The sequence below is a fragment of the Hemiscyllium ocellatum genome, chromosome 8 (assembly GCF_020745735.1).
Source record: "Hemiscyllium ocellatum isolate sHemOce1 chromosome 8, sHemOce1.pat.X.cur, whole genome shotgun sequence".
Lineage (NCBI taxonomy): Eukaryota > Metazoa > Chordata > Chondrichthyes > Orectolobiformes > Hemiscylliidae > Hemiscyllium > Hemiscyllium ocellatum.
In genome coordinates, this window is record NC_083408.1 from 50,071,498 (window position 1) to 50,097,948 (window position 26,451).

Sequence of the window (26,451 nt, forward strand, 5' to 3'; positions counted from 1 at the left end):
GATTGAATAGTTAAACTGCATGATATTTTCATTATTCTTAGTGTAGTGTACTGTTTTAAAGTCATCCACATTATCACACCATTGTTTGTATACATTAAATACTTGTCAAAGATTATTCTTTTAAGAATGCATTTCTATGTCAGTTAATTCAGTTACAGTATCACTGGGGTCTAGACTGCAAAAACAAACCCCCAAAATTAATTCAAATGTACAAATAGGTGCATCTGGTTAGATTTCAATGGAAAATAACTAAACATGAATGAGACCTTCTGTTGCTGCAAGTACCAAATTCCAACTTAAGATGCCCCCAATACGAAAGACTTGCAACTGCAAATACATCCAAGATTTAAAACAAGATCCCCAGTGAGCACATCCAAAGCCACAAATCATTTAGCAATATCAATCATATGCATTTTAAATATGGGCATTTGCTTATTCATTTAAATTCAACCTTAAAACAAGAAGTGTTTAGCTTTTTTTTAATAAAAATCAAAACATTTCTCCCGTGGAACCATGCCAACATCAATTTTTCTCAACACTTTGACATTAATTATTTCACAGCAGCAAAGCTAACTTATGTGGTTATGTGGTTTAGAAATTTCAAGTGCAATGTGAAATTAACATAACTTAATTTCATGGGAATACAAATGTATTCTGGTGTAAAAAGTGATTCATAGCACGAACCTGTCAAACAGAATTATATCATGCCATAACTCTGTGACGCCAACGTCTATTTCAGTAGCAAGAACAGACATTAAAACAAGACATTAAAATTGCTCATTTGTTACCTAAATTGTCTTGAAATTAACTTCAAAGCAAACTTCTAATTTGATGTTACAGGTGAAACCTCAACTTGGTAAGCTAGCTGTGTAGTATCCAACAACCATATCCTCGTGCATTGCAGACCAGTTCATTTGTTAGATCTCCAAGTTGAATTATGGTAACAAATCAGCAATCATGAAGCTCGGATGCTACCTGCATATTCTTGCCTCTTGGTGAGGTTGACGAGCAACAATTCTAATTTTTCCAAATCTGTTGCTAATGTTTCTAACCTTATGTGAACAATGAGCATAGCTTCAGTACAAAGCAAAGAATGTGAAAATGTGACAAAGACTCAAATATTTCAATGGAAGACCCATTTTGTGGAGGAAGCCCAAATTCAGTACACAGCACAAGGTAATGCCCGAATTGTGCAGTGTGCCTTGATGTAGCTGAATGTCGGCTTTCTTGGTTAATACTATGCAAGCTGCTCTGTTATCAAATTGAATTTTATGCTAATCATGAATGCAAATCACAGCATTATGATGCAGGAAGTAGCCATTCAGCCTACTGTCTTTCAGAGGGGTGGGTAGGGAGAGAACACATGCAGAGATAGAAGTTGATTCATTTGAGTTAATTGCAACAAGTTCCTCCTCTACTAAAGAGAGCTAACTGTTTGAAGAGTTGCTGCTCAGTTTTTTTAGGTTTTTTTCTACTCCTGTTTTTGCAGAGTATACAAATTGGTGATAAAGTGAATAAAATATTTTAAAAGAAACATCAATGAGCAAATAAATAATTAAGACAATGCATGTCAGGAGAGATTGGTCATAGTTACAGCATGTCGGAGCTCCTGGAAGTCAATTTGGTCCACAGCAAACATGTCTGTGACAAGTATTTGACATTTATTCAGCTTGAGCTCATGATTTAGGGGTTGGAGGCTGAACTACAGGCACTGAAATGCATCAGTAAGGTGGAAAGTCATCCAGATTCTTGGACCAGGAGGCAGTCACACCTCTTTAAAATTGGGCCATCTGATTTGGCCCATTTCAAGGACAGGAGAATGCAATTATGAATGAGGCAAGGAAGAGAACCCAGTGGGTTGTCAACCTCTGCAATCATCCAGATTGGTCATGACTGGTCAAGACCCAATCAAGAACAGTCTCTAACTTACAGCAAATTATAGACAGTCCTCAATAACACTTGCTGACAAATATATTATGTGACATCAATGTTGTTTTTTCTCACTGCTTTTGACCTCTGGGAAGCTGGTTCTGAGTAGATGAATGGTGAAGAATATCCCTCTCCAATTCTCAGGTAAGCATAATTCTGACCTGCAGTGGCTTGCCAAAAGACACGACATTGCTCGTGTATTAACTATTTATTCCCAGCATGTGGGTACCTTTAGCAAAGCCAACATTTAGTGATCATCCCTAGATGCCCTGTAGTGGTGATGAGTCATTGTCTTCAAGTTCTGCAATCACAAATATGTTCCACCACAGGCCCCAACCCACAGGGTGCATTTTCTGAAATAAGACATGTTGATGAAGTAACTTATTTTGACTGGCATTGCAAGCTGTTGTTATCAACACATGGGCAACACTATGGCTCGGTGGTTATCACTGATGCCCCACAGTGCACAGGATTCCAGGAGTATGGTGTTTGTATATTGTCTCCATGTCTGTATGGGTTTCCTCCCACAGTCCAAAAGGTGTGCAGGTTAGGTGGATTAATCATCGGAAACACAGGGTTGTGGATAGGGTAGGGGCCTGGGTTGCTTTCTGGAAAGTCAGTGTGGTCTTAAAAGATCGAATGTGGGGATTCTATGGTTCTATGATGTACTGTTTGTTATGGCACAAATACTAGTGTCTGTCTGTGTACAGGGCTTGAACTCAAGGGCTACAATGGGACCTGTACAGTACAGTAATGACATGAATTATCGCAAATCATATTAAGAGGAATGCTCATGCAATTACTTTGCATCTTGACATTTATTCATGAGGGAAATCTTTTTAAAAAGGTCAAAGAATTGATGTTCAGAGCTGTAACAAAACAAGACCAAATAACCAGAGGGACACTTAGAAATATTATATAAAACATGGGACAGGAACTTTTCCAACATGCAAACATTAAATTAAAGGATGATGGCATGTCAGTTGGAAACTTGGTTTATGAGGAAATAGTGGAGCAGCTTTCCAGTATGTAGAGGCATCGATGACAGAATAAAAGTCATAAAAGACTTCTCTAAAGCCTTCAGTTGGACCACAGTTGAAGTACAGAATGTAGTTGGTTCCAGGTGCCCTGTTATATTCAGGCTTTCAACATAATGGAAAGATGCTACATAGATTCACTGGGATGATACAAGGGTTGAGATTGTAGCTCCAAGTACAATCCATTGCAAACTGTGCTTTGAAGTAATCAAAATTGTACAAACAGATGAACTGGCCTAAGTGCATCACTTTTAGTGCTGAAAAAAGGGGCCTGGTCTCTCAGTTTACAATGGAAAGGCAAGGTGTTTAAAAAGTATAAGGAAATAGCTGAAGCCAGCAATTTCTCACTACAGCAGCACACAAGAGATGTTCACTAATAAAGCGCAATAAATGCGTACAGGGCCAACGTGATGTAAGGTGATATAGACTGTACATTCCATCGACTGATGGATCTTACCAAACAGCATATCCTGTCATTTTTCACAACAAGTGAGGTTCTGATCGTACCCAGTAAGCCTGGACTTTGTAAGACTTGGTGTCAAACATTAGCTATACTTTCGCATTTGGACATTTGGTACGTAATTCTGAATGTGTGATGAATGAAGCTGACATACAGATAAAGGAAGGACACCACTTCGACTAGGACAACACATCCATCCTAGGACAAGCCAAACAGAGTCACGCACGAGAATTCCTAGAAACATGGCATTCTAACCAGAACTCTATCAACAAACACATTGACTTAGACCCTATCTACCAATCCCTGAGAAAAAGAACAGGAAGTGACTTCACCAACCCAAAGAAACCCAAACATTTAAATAGAAAGCAGGAATTATCAGCAGTGCCTCGCCTGAGGCCCACTGAAGATGTTACCTAGTATGCTGACGAAATTCTGGAAATGAACCTTCTAGCTCTGTGAGCAAACCGACATCCATAACCTCAATCTGAGCTAAAAATCTTCTCAAAACTCACGAAATATGGGAAGGTAATTAGTTGGGGGGAGGAGAAATTATACTGCTAGTAGTCAGGAGCTGTGGAGTATAAATTGGGAACAAATGTTCTACGGGAAAGGTACAACAGAAATGTAGAAGCTGTTTAAGGGGAACTTGTTGTGAATGTTGGATAACTTTGGCCCACTGAGACAGGCAAGGAATGGGAAGGTGAAGGAGCCCTGGATGACAACAGCAGAGCAGCTTCTCATCAAAAGGAAGAAGGAAGCTTATTTATGGTTGAGGAAGAAAGAATCTGGCACAGCTTTAGAGAATTAGAGGGTAGCTAGGAAAGAAACTCAAAAATGGGCTGAGAGCTAAGAGGGGGCACAAAAAAGCCTTGGTGGGAAGGCATGATTTGGAGATGCTGGTGTTGGACTGGGGTGTTGTGTGATTTTTAACTTTGGTGGGAAGGATTAGGAAAAACACAAAGGCGTTCTACATGCATGCGAGGAAGAAGAGAATGATCAGAGAAAGGGTATGGCCCATCAGGGATAGGGGAGGGAACTTGTGCCTGGAGTCTGAAGAGGTAGGGGAGGCCCTAGCTGAGTTTTTCACTTCAGTGTTTTGAGAGGGACCTTGTTGATAGTGGGAACACAGTGGCCCTGATTAATAGGCTTCAATAGATTGATATTAAGAAAGTGGATGTGCTGGAAATTCTGGGAAGCATCAAGATAGAGAAGTCCCCAGGGCCGGACCCGATATATCCAAGATTACTACGGGAAGATTGGTGCGCCTCTGGCGATGATCTTTGCATCCTCACTCTCCACAGGAGTAGTACCAGATGATCGGAGGGAGACGAATATTGTCCCTCTGTTCACGAAAGGGAATAGGGAAATCCCTGAGAATTACAGACCAGTCAGTCTTATGTTGGTGGTAAGCACATACTGGAAAGGATTCTGAGAGATAGGATTTATGACTATTTGGAAAAACAGTTTGATTAGAAGTAGTCAGTATGGCTTTAAGGGGGAGCTGGTCATGCCTCACAAGCCTTACTGAGTTCTTTGGGGATGTGACGAGATACAGTAACGAAGGCCGAGCAGTGGATGTGGTGTATATGGATTTCAGTAAGGCAGTTGATAAGACTCCCCATGGTAGGCTCATTCATAAAGTTGGGAGGTATGGCATACAGGGAAATTTGGCTGTCTGGATACAGAATTGGCTGGCTGAAAGATGACAGCGAATGGTAGTGGATGGAAAGTATTCTGCCTGGAGGTTGGTGACCAGTGCTGTCCTGCAGGGATCTGTTTTTGGGTCTCTGCTCTGTTTATAACTGACTTGGATGAAGTAGTGAGAGGGTGGATCAGTAATAACACAAATGTCGGTGGTGTTGTAGATAGTGTCGAGGGCTGTTGTCGCCTGCAACATGACATTGACAGGATGCAGAGCTGGGCTGAGAAGTGGCAAATGGAGTTCAACCTGGACAAATGCAAAAGTGATTCATTTTGGAAGGGTGAATTTGAATGTTGAATACAGGGTTAAAGACATAATTTTTGGCAGTGTGGAGGAACAGTAGGATCTTGGGATCCATACACATAGATCCCTCAAAATTGCCACCCAAGTTGGTAGGGCTGATAAGGCAGCATATGGTGTTTTGGCTTTCATTATCAGAGGAATTGAGTTTGAGAGCCATGAGGTTTTGCTGCAGCTCCATAAAAGAAGAAAGTGAGGTCTGCAGATGCTGGAGATCAGAGCTGAAAATGTGTTGCTGGAAAAGCGCAGCAGGTCAGGCAGCATCCAAGGAGCAGGAGGCTGAAGAAGGGCTCATGCCCGAAACGTCGATTCTCCTGCTCCTTGGATGCTGCCTGACCTGCTGCGCTTTTCCAGCAACACATTTTCAGTGCAGCTCTATAAAAGTTTGGCTATACCAGGCTTGGAATATTATGTCCAGTTCTGGTCACCTTATTATAGGGAGGATGTAGATGCTGCAGAAATGGTGCAGAGGAAATTTACACGATCTTCTACCAAGATTGGCAGGCAAGTCTTACGAAGAAAGGTTGAGTGAAGGAAGGAAGTGAGGTGACTTGATAGAGCTGTATTAGGTAATGAGGGGCATAGATAGAGTAGATAGCCAGAGACTTTTCCCCAGGACAAAAATGGCAGTCACGAGGGATCATAATTTTAAGGTATAGGGGAGATGTCAGAGATAGGTTTTTTACGCAGAGTGGTGGGGTGCGTGAAATCCACTGGCAGTAGTGGTAGTAGAGTCAGAGACATTGGGGACACTGAAGTGACTGCTGTACAAGCACATGGATGGCAGTATATTGTAGGTTAGGTTGATCTTAGATTAAGATAAATGCTCAGCAAGACATCGTGGACCGAAGGCCCTGTGCTGTACTGTACTATGTTCTAAAAACAAATTAAAGTTGAATGAAGCAGCAAGTTCAGAAGGCTGATGAGGCCAAGTGAATGTCACTGTATTGTCCCAAAGGAAGGAAACCCCTTTGAGGACATGGTTTCAACACCAACAGCAATTAAGCAGCTGCAGTTCACAGCCACATAACCAAGAACTCTGCTAAATTACTAGCAATTACTAAATTACAGAGTGAATCAATCTGCTGTAAAAATGTACCATTTCTCTATCAAGCCCCTCACATATACCACCACTTGTATTTAAATTAATGATAACATGAAAAATTTAACAATGGGTGATAGGATTTTAAAACAAAATCATTTATGGGATGTGGGTGTCAGTGCCAGAGCCAGCATTTTAATACCCATCTTTAATTCCCCTGGAAAAGGCAAGATGAGCTGCTTTCTTGAAATGTTGTAGTGCCTGGGATGTAGGATAAACCATAGGATGGTTAGAATTGAGGTGCAGTGACAAATGAAGAATTGGTGATATAGTTCCATGATATTTGATTTGAAGGGGAACTTATAGGTGGTGGTGCTCCTATCACATCTGCTGTGCTCATCTGCCAACAATGTGGGAACAACAGCACTGGAGTTTTTCCAGTTTGTATTTGGTAGCTTCCTTCCGTATTTAAAGACAAATAACTATATTCCAGTACAGAAACTTTTAAGGGTCAATCCCTAACTGCAATATCTTATTGAAACATAAGATCCAATGTTGACCTAATAGGGTGAATATCTAGAAAGTGCTTCCTCTTAGGGTGGAGACTAGAACTAGGCAAAGCAGTTAAGAATGAGAGAGATCTTCCTTTTAAGGCTGGGAGGAGGAGAGTATTTTTCCTGAGGATCATTAATCTATATAATTCTATTTCCAAGAAAGCCATTGCAGCTGAGGCATAATATCAATAGATGCTTGGTCTAGAATCAAATATATTTACTCCAGCTCTGTGCGTGAATGTGTTTGGAAAGGAATTTGTAAACATTTGGATAGTTTCAAGTTGTATTATCACGGAATGAAACTACAAAATTTCTACTTATTGCATTTGAAAAGTACAGACTGCAGTTGATTTATTCTAGACTGAGTTGGTGAGATGTTTGACCAATAAGGGAGCCAAGGGTAATGAGGTGGCAGACAGGAAAATGGAATTGAGACCACAATCTGTTGAGCCATGATCTTACTAAGTAGTGAAACAGACTTGAATGGCCAGTTACCAACTCCTGCTCCCGAATCCTATGATCCAACATGGGACTGAAAATAAGTATATCTTAAATCAACAAAGAAAAAAAACCCAAAGTCACACATGGGGCAAAAGGCACAGGGCTAACTGAGAAGATAATTGAACAGCTATCTAAAGTACCTTGAAATGAAGATTTTGAGGTTGCTCACCTTGTGTGCAGTTTCAGCAAATTGCTGGGAGCTGTTCATCATCTCTGCAGTCTGTTTCTCAGCTCGGCCTAACCTTTCCCCACGTTCATTCAAGGCTTGGCTGGCTTTCTGGACTGCACTTGTAACACTGTCTGCAGCCGAATGCAAGATACTATTTCCTGGGAGAGAAGAGGATTTTAAAAATAAATTAGCTTTCTGATTTGTCAAACAATATAGCAAAGCAGCAGGCATACGACAGGTGGAATTTATATTGCATCTTTTACACTAGAAATCTCCCAATGCATATCAGAAATGGAAACTAAAAAGTGTCACGAAGAATAACAAATTGCACAAAATCACATCAGTCTAAAGATTGGAGGGAAAAGTATTATTTGTGTTTTCTTCTGATCTACAGTTTCAATTGTCTTAACAATCTTACATACTGTTCACTGAAGACATTCTAGTAATACTGACTGGTACTGACTCTCTGACTGCTCCTCTAGCTTTAATCGCTCTCTTCAGGCTTAGCTGAGATCACCTGCAAGTGGTTGTTGCAACCATGGGAGATAGTATCTGTGTCAAATAATTGGGGAAAGGAAATGAATACACTTACATGCAAACTGGCCATACTCGCTGGTGTGTACATATGTGAAAACTAAACAAAAACAGGATTTGCCTCAGCTGTGGTGTGCACTGCTCTACTATAATACTGTTGCCTACCATCATCTGGATTGATATGAAGAACAAACACTTGAATAGAATATGAAAGCAGTGCCAACATCGAAGTAAGCATGAACCAGTGAAGGATTGTCTTTAGAAGACAAGACAAGACAAAGGATCTTATGATGCCCCACTTAAATTTGTTGCTTTATGCTGTGATATTGCTCCAAAGAAATCTGTGCTGGTCAAATCTCATAAGAACAACTCCTCAGTCATGGGCTTGAATTGACGTTTTCTTGTGCTCGCTGAAGGGGATTAAGATGCATATTATTATGCTTGGTCCAGAACCAAAAGGTATTTATTCCAGCTCTATGTGCAAGTGAATTTAGAAACTGATTTGCAAACATTTGGATAGTATTTTGAATAATAGCTGCATCATGATGGAATGAAACTGCACAATTTCTACATATTTACATTCAAAGTACAGATTGTAACTGGTATTTCTAACACGCCTGGAAAACATTGCTCAGTAATCTTTGAGACTTTCACTAAACTGTAAAACCAACATATTCCACAAAACTGCCAAGGTTGGAAATCCGGAATGAAAGCAGAACACCCAGCAGGCTGCCAGATTTGGTAAATGTTTCCCGTTTTTCTACTTTTATTGGCATTCATGAACTTACTCAAGGCGAGAACTCATGCTCTTTTCTTAATAAGGACATAGATGGAATTTGTGGGCATAATTCAGACCTTCCCATTCTCCTGGCCAAATTCAGGATTTGAGGAATTTACTTCTGCCTTAGGTGAGGACCCAAAGCTCTCTGATGAAGAGTCATCCACTCAAAACCTAGCTTCCTCGCTCTCCATGGATGCTGCTTCACTCACTGTGATTTACAGCATTTGTTGTTTTCCATACAGATTCCAGTACCTGCAGTAATTTGCTCCTACCTCATAATGCAAAGTTGTTTGTTGAAAGACTAAACATGACAACACTAGGTGGCAGAATATTCCATCAATTTATTGCTCCAAATTTGAAGGAATTAATCTTAGAATTACACTCAATACTGACACCAGTAACTGGAATGCTTTGCATCGATTTTCAGAATAAAATTCAGGAAAACCCTGACAACTATAGATCCTATCATGGCTTATAAATTCAGGGATGGAAATAGCTGTTCACACAGGAAATAAAGTGGTTAATAATCTCACTTGAATCTCAGTGGATAAACTGCTAAAAGACTTCACAAAAACTCCAATCTTAACAGCTGCTTCTTCCTGCCACCCACTGACACAGATGTGTGAGCGTTTCTGAAAAGCACAGTATATTCCACAGGAGCACAGTAGGCTGTTACAGCTGTGAACTGTATTGGAATTTCTTTCTTCCTAGCCTCCAGAGGACAATGAATCATGCTGCAGTATGATTCCACAGATATCAGCAACATTCCTCTACCTCCCACAAGCAACTTTTCACATTTGGCAGTCCTCATGTGCTAGTCAGTCAATCTTATCTTTGCTTATAATAAAAAGAACAAATAAGCTGAAACTACACAAAAGGGCAGCTGGGAGGAAAAGAAAAGAGACAGAGACAATCTCTCTGCTTTTAACTTGTGAATGATGTCAGAAACAACTGTCATGGTGATCTCAGTGGAACATTAAAGTCCAGTACCTGCCAAATTTCAAATCCTCACCAGCAATTACCTATTGATTTATCATCCCACTTTAGAATTAGCACCAAAACTTGCAATATACAATTACTGCAGTGACAAGTTCTGCTGAGATAGTGTATACAGACGATCTCATTCAGCTAGCAATCCAGAATAGGTCTCAAGGCACCATGAGCATCTCTATTTTAAATATGAACACAGAAAACACTGATATGTTATGACTTTCATCTTTCGAGATTTTGGAGGGATTACAGTAATTTGGAATAATTGCCTTTCGCCAGGACTTCTGTTTTTAAGTGAAGGTGCTTTATTTCAATTCAAGTTTAATACAGTGCTTATTAAACAATAGTAGAAGAATGAAGTAGGCTGAATCATTAACACTGGACTGTAGATTGCAAATTAGATCAGAGTCTTTTCAAACAGTGTATTTCCTAAATGATCAGCTGAGGCTCAGTTGGTAGCACTTTTCCAGATACTGGAAGGCCGTGGACTTACGTCCAAAGGCAGAAGGGAGTAAAATTAAACCTGACAGCTCAGCACAGAAAAGAGGCAGTGCTGCAATGCCCAAGTGTTATCTTTTGGATGAGATATTAAATAGAAACCCAGTTTGCGCTCTCAGATAGCTATAAAACATACTAGTGCATTGACAACAAGTAGTCATCTCCAGTATCCTGCTAATATTTATCAATGTCATGAACAGATGATCTGGTTATATTATATTACTGTTGGTGATGCACGAATTGGCTGCTGTTTCCTACAATGCAGCAGTCTCTAAAGCACTTTGGAATGTCCTGAGGTTCTGAAAGGTCCCATACAAATTTAAATCAGTTACAATTAATGTTTTTACAATCTCTTCTGCAGATGTTCTCTGCTGGATTTCAGAAATGAGGGGAGAGAGATACTTGGAAAATTTAATTTTTAGAATATATAAAGTGTCAACTTGCTTACCTGCAATACCTCTCATTGCTAAGTTTAATTTATTCAATATTTTGTATAACTGAATTTAATGACTTCACTTAGTACAAAAAAATCCTATGACAACTATAATTTCACTCCATTGCTGGATAAAGGGAAATATATATACGTCAACTTCGCAACATAGTGATGCAGCAGAAAAGTGAACTGCACTGCAGACAAATTCACCATGAATGATATATCTGCTGCAGATAACGTAAACTGTATTTTAATGCAATGCTACCAGTGACAAAATAAAACTTGATTACTCTTTTGTCAGTACAACTCAACATTGGATAGGTTAACTTAGCATGTAAAACTCAAATTTATTTTAAGATGAAACCAGAACATCTAAGTGTGATTTTCAACTGGCATAAACATTAAGAAGCACACTAATTCTGTGCAAAATAATGTCATTATAGAAATGTGAAGTCAAGTAGCAGTAAAATTGTAACATAAAAAGCAGTTCTGCATGAATAACAGGCAAGATTGTTCATGGGATAAAGGACACAGCACCTGATCAGCTAAATGTAAAATCAAGTCATTTTCCCTCCCTACATTTTAGATATAGCCAATTGAAAGTATTTGCCTGACTGTCTGTGCTCAGCAGCAGCATTACATGATAACACCGTGTACTTAGAATGACAGCATAGGATGGAAGCAGTCAACTGCTGACAAATTATTAATACACACTGCTGCAGAATATTGCTTTGGGCTAAAGCACGTTATTTCTGAAGTAGATATTTTTAAAGCACCAGCTCAGTGGAGAGGTGCCTGGTCAATTTTCTTCAACAATTATAATCTTGGAAAGCACCACGGAATGATGGTCTCAGAGCTAAACAAATAAATTGTTGTTTTCATAGATTCTGCAGTTATTGCTCAAGCACCAACACAAAATATATAAAATGAACACCATATGCACTGCTACCTCCTCTCCTCAGTTAACAAAAATCTATTTCACTGTGAGCACATCAAGTTACAATATGGGGGCACAAAGAAAGTATGTCCCTTTAAACCTTGATTTCAAAAACAAACTATTTCTTACTTATTTTTCTCCCTCCACTTCTAACCATGTTACTTCCTTTTTGAGATTGGTCATCACGATTCACATGTCCTCTTGTGCATCACTCAGGCTTTCTTCATTTAGTGTGCAGTAATAACTGTTTTCTAGAGGAGAAAACATAGCCTCAAGATGCAGATCACATATAGGCAGTCCTGGGATGAGTGCTCGACTACAGGACCAGAAACCAACATGATGTTCCACTGCTCACCCCACTGATAGTTGAATACAGCCAAGATGGAAGAAATCTAACAGCATACTCCAATTCTACTTTGGACAAATGTATGCTGGCTACTTATTTTTAAAATCAGCATATGCCAAATTCCTGAGTATTCAAATCGCACATAGAATGCAACTTCACAGCTGTCGTACTAAGTAATGCAAACTTGAAAAATCCATTTGAATCCAAACATAATCTTAAATAACCAGGACTGATTCAGATACACTAACCTCCTGCTAATTTAAGATTTTTGACAGTCAGTGCAATATCCTGAAAGCCAATAAATCTGATGCCTTGTTCTGTCATTGACAGCATCAGCCTACTCAAACCAAATAGACCAAGGAGAGGCCTCAACAAGAATGGAGATGAACCGGTTAGCTCTTTGTACATCTTATGATAACAATATTTGCCATTTAGATATTAAATACCATGAACCTCTGCTGGAGTAATGCCAATGATCATTGCTTAACTAAAATAGTTGGTTAGCTGCTCAGTATATTTTCAATACATCAATGTCTTCTGATGCCATATACAATCAAAATATCAGATCCAAGCTCGAGTACGCATTTTTAAAAGTAAATTTTAAGTGAAAACCCAATCAGATACTGAAGAAAGATACTAAGGTGTCAGTTGTGTTTCAGTGGTAACAAACCCACCTCTGAAGGACATGACTGTGGATCAAAGTCTTGTTTCAAAGATATGTACATTATCTAGATTGACACTTCAGTACAGTAATTTAAGTCCTCATTGTTTGATTTGCTGTCTTTTGGAGACAACATTAAATTGTGAGCCTGTCTTCCTCCACCACCTGATTCCTGATGAAGGGCTTTTGCCGGAAACTTCGATTTTGCTGCTCGTTGGATGCTGCCTGAACTGCTGTGCTCTTCCAGCACTACTAATCCAGAATCTGGTTTCCAGCATCTGCAGTCATTGTTTTTACCTTTTTTCCTCCACCAACAGGCAAAGATCCCTATTCTTAACAAGAGTCAGACCTCTTCTTTGGTTCCAAGCCTACAACTAATCATCGAGCGATACTACAATGAGTTATCTAGCATTATATATTTGTTGCTTGTGAAAAATTATATGCTGTACTTTTTTTCAAGATCTACTATCTTTCAAAAGCATTTTATTGGTAGTGAAGAGCTTTAGGTCATCCTGGAAGTACTTGATTCTGCTATTATTGCAAATGTGGATGGGGAGGGGTGGGGGATTGAAGTTTTCTTTTACTCTTTACTAAATACCTTTTACATTCCATTGACTTGCTAATTCAAAAGGTGACAACTGGATTATTAGTTCACATGGAGTTCCTCATTGTGTACCTCTAGCCTTGGCCACCTGTTTCTATGCTTTGCCCTTTCTCTTCCCATCTCTGGCTCTGCTGGTTAATTTGTCCTGGCTCTAAGAGTGGGTAAATATTGGCCCTTATGACAAGTTAGCTGCTCGGATAAGGTGTCATTGTCCTCCACTTCCTTTTTTCACTCCAATTATTCCTGCTATGTTTCTTCCCTCAAATTTGACGTTCAAATGCCTGACATTCTCTGGGCATCAGGGCTATATTATTCAGGTGTTTGTGGTCACCTGCCTGGTTGCTTAGATCAGCAGTCAGCCCTCTACTGCTGCTATTCCCCACTGACTCTGGCACTCACCGACTGGTGCGACTAACGTTCTAGCTCCACCTCGATTCCTGGCTGTTTCTTGCAACTAGGCTGAAACACATTTCCATACCACCTCTGGATCTTAAGGCACTCTCCCAACCACTAGTTGTTTTGTATCCCTCAACAGATAGTTCTCTCTTGTACCTCCTAGATCTTTATTCCAGCAGGAATCCCTCCATCAGTGTACTCCAATATTCCACCCTCTAAACAGATCTCAACTTGTCAGCATACCCATCTCCAAATCTGGATTGCAAATATTGTTCCATCACGATTCTTCACATGAACTTTGATGACACCACTGGATGCTATGTCATTGTCTCCTCTTCATTGTCAGTTTACATTTCCTTATAATTGCTACGTAACCAGGTCTTCTCATTTTTCTTCTAACCCTTTTTGTCTTTAACTCTGTCATCATACCTCCTTTCTTTTCTCTCCTCACAGATAGTCTGCCCTCTCAAGTCACTTCCCTAACATTTCAACATCCTGACTGCCATCGCAGACCCAATTCCCTCGGATTGTAGCTCACTTGCATTCTCCTCCGGATTCATAGAGATAGTTTTCACTACCTTTTATCAGTAGTAACCCCAACATCTCCATCTTACTCCTCATTCCTGGTGGGGGCTGAGCTTCCCCCAAAGTCCCCCCCTTACAAATCGCCCTTCCCACTACTGACCCTGCAGACTCTGCTAATGTGCACTACTTCTCACCGTCACCTTTCAGCATCTCCATCAAGATGGTCTTATCTGACGGCCCTTGACAGACACTGAAAAAGTCTTAGTAACAGGATTAAATTACAACTTCCAGGATGCAAAGATTTCTTAGCAGTATTAGAAACAACACTGAAAGACAACCAACTCACAGAAAAAACTCAGCAAACCATCAGAGTGTCGCACCAACATTAAGCAGGAAAAAAGGAAGGAAACACACTTAAGACAAAAGAAAGGAAAGCACTAGAAAACTAACGAAAAAGATAAAAACATTGTTATCCTACCTGCAGACAAAGGATGCTTGACAATCATTTTAAATCAAACAGACTACATTGAGAAAGTGAACAAATCTCGCAGATACCAACACTTACCAACAAGTGGTGACAGACTCGACCCCACAACTAGAGAACCGAATCACAGCCATATTCAAAAACACTGCAGAAATCTAGAGAAATAAATAAGACCGACTTCCAAAAAATGAAACCAAACAGATCCAACACTTCTACGGATTACCCAAAATTCACAAACCAGAATCCCCCCTCAGAACCATAGTTTCGCTACCTGGAACACCAACTTACAGATTGGCTAAGGAGCTACACCAAAGACTAAAACAGTTAGTAGAAGACTCACAATTCCACCCAAGAATTCCTGAAGACCAAAGACACCAAGATAAAAAGAGGATGAAATAACGGTCTCCTTTGACGTAACAACCCTTGTTCACATCCATCAACATCAACCTGGCCAAGGAAACACTGACTACTTATTAGAAGAATCAAAGACACATACACCAAACACCAACTTCATCAGCAAGGACAAGGTCATCAAGTTGATGGACCTATGCCTGACCACCCGCTTCACCTTCAACAATAAAACCTATAGAAAAACCAATGGAATACCCCTGGGATCTCCGATATCAGGGTACTTAGCAGAGGCAGTAATACAGAGACACAAACGAACAGTGCTGCCAACCATCCAACCTAAACTTGGCCTGCTAAGTGGATGACACCTGAGTCATGAAATGAAACCAGAGGAAACCTTCAAGACCATCAATAATACCCTTACTAGCATAAAATTCACTTGAGGAGGAAAACAACAAACTGCCATTCCTAGATGTCGCAGTAAAGCGAACAGCCAATGGGGAGCTTCAAGCCAGTGTCTACAAGAAAACAACACATACTGACCAAGTACTGAACGACAGAAGCAATCATCCCAATACCCACAAATGAAGCTGCATTAGAACATTGTTTCAACAAGCCACCACACATACAGCAGAGACACTACAGCACAGAGAAACTACGCAGAGCAGAGGAAAATCACCTACACAGTGTATTCAAAAAGAACAGGTACCCAATGAACACAGTCCGCCAAATTCTCAGCAACAAACCCTAACAAGCAGGCAAAACACATCCAGAAACCCTAGCCACTCTCCCCTACATCAAAGGCATCTCAGAAATGACGACTGCCAGGCTACTCAGACCCCTGGGCATCATGGTACTCACCAACACACTAAAACAGCAGCTCATGAACTTGAAAGACCCTATACATACAACAAGCAAAACTAATGTCATTTACATAATACCTTGCAAGAAGTTGGAGGATCCGAGCTACAGGGAGAGGCTGAACAGGCTGGGCTGTTTTCTCTGGAGCATTGGAGACTGAGGGGTGACCTGATAGAGGTCTACAAAATTATGAGGGGCATGGAAAGTATAAATAGGCAAAGTCTTTTCCCTGGGGTCAGGGAGTCCAGAACTAGAGGGCATAGGTTTAGGGCGAGAGGGGAAAGATATAAAAGAAACATAAGGGGCAACCTTTTCACGCAGAGGGTGGCACGTGTATGGAATGAGTTGCCAGAGGATGTGGTGGAGGCTTGTACAATTGCACCATTTAAGAGGCATTTTGACGGGTATATGAATAGGAAGGGTTTGGAGGGATATGGGCCGGATGCTGGCAGGTGGGACTAGATTGGGTTGGCATTCTGGCCGGCATGGACGAGTTGGACCGAAGGGTCTGTTTCCATGCTGTACATCTCTGACTCTAACTGTAACAAGCACTACATTGGACAAACAGGCAGAAAAATAGCCACCAAGATACATGAACATCTACTAGCCACAAAAAGACATTACACACTCTCACTAGTATCTTTACATGCAGATAAGAAAGGTCACCACTTGGACTGGGACAACACATCCATCCTGGGACAAGCCAAATAGAGTAAAAAATGAGGTCTGCAGATGCTGGAGATCACAGCTGCAAATGTGTTGCTGGTCAAAGCACAGCAGGTTAGGCAGCATCTCAGGAATAGAGAATTCGACGTTTCGAGCATAAGCCCTTCATCAGGAATAAGAGAGAGAGCCAAGCAGGCTGAGATAAAAGGTAGGGAGGAGGGACTAGGGGGAGGGGCGATGGAGGTGGGATAGGTGGAAGGAGGTCAAGGTGAGGGTGATAGGCCGGAGTGGGGTGGGGGCGGAGAGGTCAGGAAGAGGATTGCAGGTTAGGAGGGCGGTGCTGAGTTGAGGGAACCGACTGAGACAAGGTGGGGGGAGGGGAAATGAGGAAGCTGGAGAAATCTGAATTCATACCTTGTGGTTGGAGGGTTCCCAGGCGGAAGATGAGGCGCTCCTCCTCCAGCCGTCGTGTAGTTGTGTTCTGCCAGTGGAGGAGTCCAAGGACCTGCATGTCCTCGGTGGAGTGGGAGGGGGAGTTAAAGTGTTGAGCCACGGGGTGATTGGGTTGGTTGGTTCGGGCGGCCCGGAGGTGTTCTCTGAAGCGTTCCGCAAGTAAGCGGCCTGTCTCACCAATATAGAGGAAGCCACATCGGGTGCAGCAGATGCAATAGATGATGTGTGTGGAGGTACAGGTGAACTTGTGGCGGATATGGAAGGATCCCTTGGGGCCTTGGAGGGAAGTGAGTGTGGAGGTGTGGGCGCAAGTTTTACATTTCCTGCGGTTGCAGGGGAAGGTGCCGGGGGTGGAGGTTGGGTTGGTGGGGGGTGTGGATCTGACAAGGGAGTCATGAAGGGAGTGGTCCTTGCGGAACGCTGATAGGGGAGGGGAGGGAAATATATCCTTGGTGGTGGGGTCCGTTTGGAGGTGGCGGAAATGGCGGCGGATAATACGTTGTATGCGCAGGTTGGTGGGGTGGTAGGTGAGAACCAGTGGGGTTCTGTCTTGGTGGCGGTTGGACCCTCACCTTGACCTCCTTCCACCTATCCCACCTCCATCGCCCCTCCCCCTAGTCCCTCCTCCCTACCTTTTATCTCAGCCTGCTTGGCTCTCTCTCTTATTCCTGATGAAGGGCTTATGCTCGAAACGTCGAATTCTCTATTCCTGAGATGCTGCCTAACCTGCTGTGCTTTGACCAGCAACACATTTGCAGCACAAGCCAAATAGAGACATGCAAGAGAATTCCTCGAAGCATGGCATTCCAACCAGAACTCTATCAACAAACACATTGAGTTAGACCCTATCTACCACCCCCTGAGAAAAAGAACAGGAAATGACTTCACCAACACAAGGAAACCTAAACACAAAAGGAAGCAGGCCATGCCACCAATGCTTTATCCAGAGGCTCACTGACAATATTATGTAGTATGATGACAAAACATCTGAAAACGAACCTTCCAGCTCAACAAGCAAACCTACATCCAGAATGTCTTTTCAACTGTGAACATGACCTTGGCTACCCAGGAGAATTGAAGACTAGAGAGAACGAAGGTGATAAACCTATCAGCCATGATTGAATGGTGGAACAGACCCGATGGGTTGAATGGGCCTAATTTAACTCATATGTATTACAGTCTCCCTCATGTTAGGGTTTCATAGAAAACTGGCCAAAGGGAGCTGACAATGTCCTGCGCATTGACACGTCCCCTCCTGGCTGTACCTGCCATCACCTATCTCTTCCAGACTATTCCATGGTGACCATCACCATCACACTTTTATCCTTAGCAATTTCAACTATCTCAATTTACTAATCTTTGGGCTCACTGTGCCTCACAGTTTAATTGTTTCCTCAACATTAACTTTATCAAACCAAAACCACTTTAATCCAATTGCTGTTCCATGGCATTGTTACTTCCATTAACCAAAGATATGGACATCTCTGATCTCTTCCGTTTGATGGAAATTGGGGCTCTTTAAAACTGAATTTTCCAAGTATTTACTGTGCAGTATAAGAGTTCATTTAACAGCTATTACAGTAATAATAAAGGGGGTGGCAGGGGCAGGGTGATTAAGTGAGGTAGGTGAAGACAGGTAGAGAGTACAACCTGGGTGGTAAATAGGAGGAGTGAATCCTGTTTAAGTGTGAGGGAGGAGTGGAAGGGATGGAGAATGGATGGGAAAGGCAGTTATTTGAAATTGGAGAACTCAAAATGTAGAGTCCTTCAGGTTTAGGCCCCCCAGGCAGATGAGATATTGTTCCTCCAACTTGCAGTGTAGTTCGTTGCAGCAGTGGAGGAGGCCAAGGATGGTCAAGTCGGAAAGGGAGTGGGAAGGGGAATTGAAATGGGTGATGACTGGGAGGACTGGTCAGCCCCTGCGGGCCTAGCTCAGATGCTTGGTGAACCGTTCCCTAAGTTTACGTTCGGTCTCCCCAATGGAGAGAAAACCACATCAGGAGCACCTGGTGCAGCAAACAAGATTGGAAGAGAGGCAGTTGAACTTGCCTCACCTGAAAGGCCTGTTTGGGGCCCTGGATGGAGGGGGACTGGTGTACCATCAGGACTCCCAATGTCGTCTTCTCCACATCGGGGAGACCAAATGTAAAAACTTTGGGAATGGTTAGTCACCATTCATTTCAATTCCCCTAACTGCTCCATTTCCAACATGACCATCCTTGGCCTCCTCCACTGCCACAATGAACCACACCGCAAATTAGAGGAACACCACCTTCCACCTGGGCAGCCTATAGCCAAATGGCACTAGATTAATTTAGGATATCTGGTCTGCACAGACGAGTTGGACCAAAGGGTCTGTTTCCATGCTGTACATCCCTATGACTTAACATCGAGTTCTCCAATTTCAAATAATCTCCCTTTCCAAATTCTGACTCCCCAACCCCTCCCCTTCCTTTCTACTCCTTCCTGCTACCAACCAGATTCATTCCTCCCATTGACCAACCAGGTCATACCCTCTACCTGACTTGACCTATCCCCACTTCACCACTCTGCACCCCACCCCCCTCCCACCACCTTATCTGCAGCTCCCCTCACCACCACCCAGCCCTGAAGAAGGGTTACACCCAAAAGGTTGACTTCACCATCTCCTGATGTTGCCTAGCCTGTGGTGTTCTTCCAGCCTCGTGCCTGCATCTGCAGTTTTTTTTTGTCTCTCTGAAAATCTGCAAGATATCCAAGGAGTGCACTGCCTCTATTCCTCCATCTTACAGAATGGCTTCATGGTTATATGCACTTTTAATCTAATTAATTTTTTTTACAATTAAACTGCCTCACCTTAAACTCAAAAGTGATAAACCATTTACTGTCTATATTAGGCAACTGTGATCATGAACCCCATAAAATCAACACTGTCCACCCCCATAACCCCCTCCCATATTTTCTGTGTCCATCCCAAGAAAAAGCTCTATCTCAATTCACTTACAAGGACATTTTCATAATTTTTTCCATCGAGCCTTTGGTCTTTCATTCATTACATGATTTCCGCCAATAACAATTCACTCAACCACACATCAGCTCAGCTCTACCTTTGATGCTCCAGTTTATTTTCCTAAATGACTCCTGCTGATATCTTGTAGCAGTTGCCACCTCCACCACTGTCATATTGGCTAAGGTTGTTTGAAGGAATTTGCTGTCTCTAATCCTCTTTTGCATCACGCCAATAATTAGCGGTAGAAGATACACCACCACAAAGCACCTACAGAAGGGCACCTGTCTGAGTAATAAGGCAGCCTGTTGTATAATAGCAATAAACAAAATGGCACAATTACTAGGAGCTTGGGGAGCTGGAATAGTGTATCTATTATATTCAAAAGCTCAAATCAAACTCATCTGCACCCACAGACTGTTTGAGGCATCAATAGAATAGGGAACTATCGCAAGCTGAATGTTAACTCCTTCAACAACACTCTCGGCTCCGTGAAACTTTAGCTCTCATCCTCACTCCTCCTGGTGTGGCATCGATCTTGATTCCCTCCAGTCTAAAGAGTGCAGAACAGCTATCGGAAATAACTTTGAACTATTTATGTCCAGATCTGGCTTGACCATAGAACATATACGGTCTTACTCTCATCTGCCAAAACTGCTCACTGTCCAAGGATCATCCTAGAATGCAAATAGAACTTCTAGCTTCTTTTCTGCACTGGAAAAGGGTTTCTTTAACAACCCACTTCCAGTCTCCTCCACTTACAAATGTAAGGAATTCATGAATATCTATGTTATGAAGAACAAGGTCACTCAATCAGCAGCCTCTGCCACTTCCTGTGACAATGGGAAGGTCTTCCCTCTTCAGCTTCAACTGGTCTGCAGCTTTTGAACTATTAAAGACACCATTCTCCTTCAACACCTCTCTATGGATGGAACTTCATTTGAATGCTTTCATTTTTGTTGAACAAGTCACACAACTACCTACATTGGCATCATTACAACTGATATCTTCAAAGGATTTAATTCTGCTCCCCTATCCTTCCTTATCTGTAGTTATTTTAATCAATCAATCAAACTATTCAGACACATTCTGGGCTCAGTTAGTTCAATTGCAATGAAGAGTAATGTAAACAGCACAGGTTCAATTCTCAAACCAGCTGAACTTACCATGAAGGACTTTTCCTCTCAATCTCTCCCTTTGCTTGATGCATGGTGATCTCCAAGTTTGACCACCACCAGTCAGCTCTATCATGACAGGGTAGCCCAATAATTCACTAAAACTATACAGTGACTTTATTTTTTAATGATACTTCTGGGGCAGCTGGGATTTGAACCCAAGCCTCCTTGCACTACCACTGGACCACAAAAGCCTGTTTTTCATCATACACCGTGCCTTTGATGACATCATCCACAAACAACTTTCAAAAGTGCACTGACACCAGCACTTTTATTAACCTCTCTAAAATTGTCACACCACGTTCTCATTTCCTGTTACCAAATGAGAAATCCCCTCCAACTAAATAGAGAAGGCCAAGTCACGGAGTCCTAGAGATGCACAGCATGGAAACAGACCCTTTGGTCCAATTCGTCCATGCTGACCAGATATCCTAAATTATTATAATCCCATGGCCCATATCCCTCTAAATAATTCCTGTTCATGATAACCATCCAGATGACTTTTAGATATTGTCATTGTACCAGCCTTCATCACTTCCTCTGGCAGCTCATTCCATACACTAACCATGCAGTGCGTGAAAAAGCTGCCCTTTTATATCTTTCTCCTCTCACCCCAAACTACTGTCCCCTAGTTATGGACTCCCCCCACCCCAGGGAAATGACCTTGTCTATTTACCCAATGCATGCCTCCCATGATTTTATATACCTCTAAAAGGTCAACACCTCAGCCTCTGACACTCCAGGGAAAACAGCCCTATACTATTCAGCTTCTCCCTTTGGTTCAAATCCTCCAACCTTTTCTGTACCCTTTCAAGATTCACAACATCCTTCAGATAGGAAGGAGACCAGAATTGCACACAATATTCCAAAAGTGGCCTAAACAATGACCTGTACAGCTGCAACATGACCTCCCAACTTCTGTACTCAATGCTCTGACCAATAAAGGAAAGCATACCAAACACCTTCTTCACTTTCCTGTCTACCTGCAACTCCACTTTCAAGGAACTATGAACCTGCATTCCAAGGTCACTTTGTTCAGCAACACTCCCTAGGACCTTGCCATTAAGTGTATAAATCCTGCCCTAATTTGCCTTTCCAAAATGCAGTACCTCACATTTACCGAAATTCAACTCCATCTCCAATCCTCGGTCCACTGGCCCATCTGTTCAAGATTCCATGGTACTGTGAGGGAACCTTCTGCGCTGTCCACCACACTTCCAATTTTCATGTCATCTTACTAACAATACCGCCTATGTTCACATCCAAACCATTTATATAAATGATGAAAAGCAGTGGACCCAGCACCCATCCTTGTAGTACACCACTGGTTACAGGCCTCCAGTCTGAAAAACAACTCTCCACCACCACTCTCAGTCTTCTACCTTTTTTAAAAAATGTCCTTTTGACATTTTTTTTTAACAAAGGTTATAGCAGATAACTAAAAACTCTTGAAAAAATTCAACTGATAATATTGATATGCTTAATAAACCTGCTCAATCATGCAGATACTTTATTCACACAGGACAAGAGATAATGAGTATCAGTATCAGTGTATCACTGTAAAAAGCTCCAAAACAAATGCTGAATGCCTTTGAAAAATTCTCTTAAGATACAAAATGGTCAGTTAAATAACAGTTGAAACCTTCAGTGATTACATGCGCACCAATATTTTGTGTTTGATTAACTGAAAAACAAAGCAATGTTATCAAAATGCTTTGAATAGCTGAAAAGCTGAAAATCTACTGCCGGAAGTAAAAACAATCACTTGCTGAATAGTGAGATGAATCCTCACCATAACAGAGCAAGGCTCAGATGGTAAATACATCACATATCATGCAAATTACTGCATGTTTGATTCAATGCTTCAAAGAAAAAGAGCCATGATTTGATGCTACAAAACATTTGAGATTCATTTAACCTAACTGATTCTTCTGCCTAATAGAATTATTAATCCGTCCTACTGCAAGTGATACCTCTATCTTCAGTGTCGCTCAGTTTGAAAAAGGCACAGAAAATGCACATTTTAAAATCTGCTCAATGTAGCAATATTGTTGACTTTGTTTCTGGTCTATTTCTTTTGCAGTCTTGAATGTTATGACCGTTTTCTTTCTGCTCTGAACTCCACCATCTGGCTCTACAAAGTATGTTTAAAATCTTCTCCCAACTCTGACCTGGCTTTGCTCAGACAATGTGGATAAAGATAGAAGAGTTGTGTCGTAAATTTAGTTTTTATAGAACAGACAAACTGAAACAACAGCAAATCCATTTCACTCCAGCTAACTGCCCATCACTTGGCAGTGGATAGCATAACAGCTGTTCTAGATGCCAGCTAACAATAAAAAGCAGAATAACCAGGACTAAAGTCTGTTTGGTCGATCAACGGGAAACAAAAGCTAACTAATTATCATTCACTCTTCATACTGACAAGAGTCAAATACCACTGTCAATATTGCTGCTTATGTCAGGCATTCATCAAATCAAAACAAGCAGGGGTAAATGAACAGAAAGCTACATTTACCATGATTAGATTAGATTAGATTAGATTCCCTACAGTGTGGAAACAGGCCCTCTGGCCCATCCAGTTCACACCGCCCCTCTGAAGAGAAACCCACCCAGATCCACTTCCTTCTGACTAATGCACCTAACACTATGGGCAATTTAGCATGGCCAATTCACCTGACCGACACATCTTTGGACTGTGGGAGGAAACCAGAGCACCCAGAGGAAACCCACACAGACACTGGGAAAACGTGCAAACTCCACACAGACAGTCACCCGAGGTTGCTGTGATGTTAGATGTTACTTGATGGTCTCTCCATCTGAATGTTGCTCTGTTGCAGCTATGATTCATTTCATGGAGACACTAATTGAGTACTTTCATTTCCTGTCAATCACATCACAAGGAACAATGCTTCCAAATTAAATTTAAATTTCAGTTTTGCCACAAAATAACTGGATGCATAAAGGTCACTATATCTTGTACTTATTGTTTGGGTCACACAAACAAAATCACAAGGTAAGCGTGCACTCCCTGCCTTAGAGAAAATGGCCAAGAAGCTGTTCGCCTGTAGGAGGCACATTTCACCATAAAACTGCAACCATCCTATGTGCACGGACTAATAAGCAACAGGAATACACTACAGGAAACTGTTTTAAAGAATGCATCAGGGTCATGGCCTGGGTAGCAATGTAACCTGCAAAATATTCTGCAATTGCCCTTGTATATTTAAGATGAAATAATTGCAAGTGTCAGTGAAGTGGCACCTAAGTTTGACTTACAATGAGCAATGTGTATGAATTAAGGGGCAAATAAGGATTCTCTGATTTACTTTCACTTCAAAAATATTCACTTGCCAACTCTATCCACAGTACATTTTAAATTAGCAAACTGGCGGAAACCCTTCTTAAAATAATTACTTACTGCTCCAACTGTATTTTTGAAGTTTGAAGAATAAAATATGTGGGTGTGACCAAGGCAGAAAATTATTGGCAAAGTAACTCTCAGCAAGACTGCCTAAAGCTCACTTGTAAAAGTATGGGGTAATACATACAATGCAAAACACCACAGCTTTCAGATTTAAATGACACAAGTTGAACACTGATAAGAATGATTGTAAATTTGAATAACATTTTTTTTTAAGAAAAACAAACAATCAAAAAAGATCCTCAAATGTTTCTAATGCCTGCGCTACCAAGCTGCGCAGCATTTCTTTAATCAGATCACAGGCTCGGATTCTCAAACTGGTTTCAATACTCCTGGAAGGAGGTTCAAAATCTGCCAGGGTTGCTGCTTTTATTATTCATTAGTTTCTACAAGAAACAGTGTACATATCAAAGATGACTAGATCAATTGCAGCTCTGATGTTCTCCACAGTCATACATCTTGCCAGCATTCGTTATTGAGACTAACACATGCTGAAAAAGTACTTTGCGGCTGCAATATTGACCCCGCAGCATATTAAGAATTGCAGCTTTCAAAAACAGAGGTTAAAAAGAATGAGACAGTGCCAGGGCAGAGGACAGAAAAGGGAATGAATTAAAAGTGTAAAAAAGCTGCTCTTGGTACTTGAAATGGGCTTTCTTTAACAATCATTTCTGCTTTCTCCAAACGGAGATCGGTTAAAATGGAATCAAAAGCATGCAAGTTCATACCTTTCTATTATTGCGCTAATTTTTTAAATTAAGGAATCTAAAGTATAATCAATATTTTTATTAGTTAAACTCCTGCAACTAGTGAATGGGTGTTGAGAATTTTGAAATGAGCTTTTCATAAGGGGAAACAAAAACATGTATTTGGAAAAGCAAGGACTGATTAGGGGTAGTCAACATGGCTTTGTGCGTGGGAAATTATGTCTCACAAACTTGATTGAGTTTTTTGAAGACGTAACAAAGAAGATTGATGAGGACAGAGCGCCAGATGTGATCTATATGGTCTTCTGTAAGGCTTTCGAGAAGGATCCCATGGAGACTAGTTAGCAAGGTTAGATCTCACTGAATACAGGGACAGCTAGCCATTTGGATACACAACTGGCTCAAAGGTAGAAGACAGAGGGTGGTGGTGGAGGGTTGTTTTTCAGACTGGAGGCCTGTGACCAGTGGAGTGCCACAAGGAACAGTGCTGGGTCCTCTACTTTTTGACACTTACATCAATGATTTGGATGAGAGCATAAGAGGTACCATTAATAGGTTTACAGATGACACCAAAACTGGAGGTGTAGTGGACAGCGAAAATGGTTACCTCAGATTACAACAGGATCTGGACCAGATGGGCCAATGGGCTAAGATGTGGCAGATGGAGTTTAATTCAGCTAAATATGAGGTTCTGCATTTTGGGAAAGCAAATCTTAGCAAGACTTACATATTTAATGGTAAGGTCCTAGGGAGTGTTGCTGAACAAAGAGACCTTGGAGTATTGAGTACAGCAGTTGGGAGGTCATGTTGCGGCTATACAGGACATTGGTTAGGCCACTGTTGGAATACTGTGTGCAATTCTGGTCTCCTTCCTGTCAGAAAGATGTTGTGAAAGTTGAAAGGGTTCAGAAAACATTCCTCCAAGTTTGGAGGATTTGAGCTATAGGG

General features: G+C 41.4%; 1 protein-coding gene across 1 annotated transcript in view; it reads right to left on the bottom strand.

Moving 5' to 3' along the window:
- stxbp6 (syntaxin binding protein 6 (amisyn)) overlaps nucleotides 1–26,451 on the bottom strand; it is a 199,527-nt gene that overhangs the window by 9,785 nt on the left and 163,291 nt on the right. Inside the window, exon 5 of the mRNA XM_060828961.1 lies at nucleotides 7,695–7,852. Within this exon, the coding sequence (XP_060684944.1) occupies nucleotides 7,695–7,852 (158 nt within the window). The remainder of the gene's footprint in view (nucleotides 1–7,694; nucleotides 7,853–26,451) is intronic.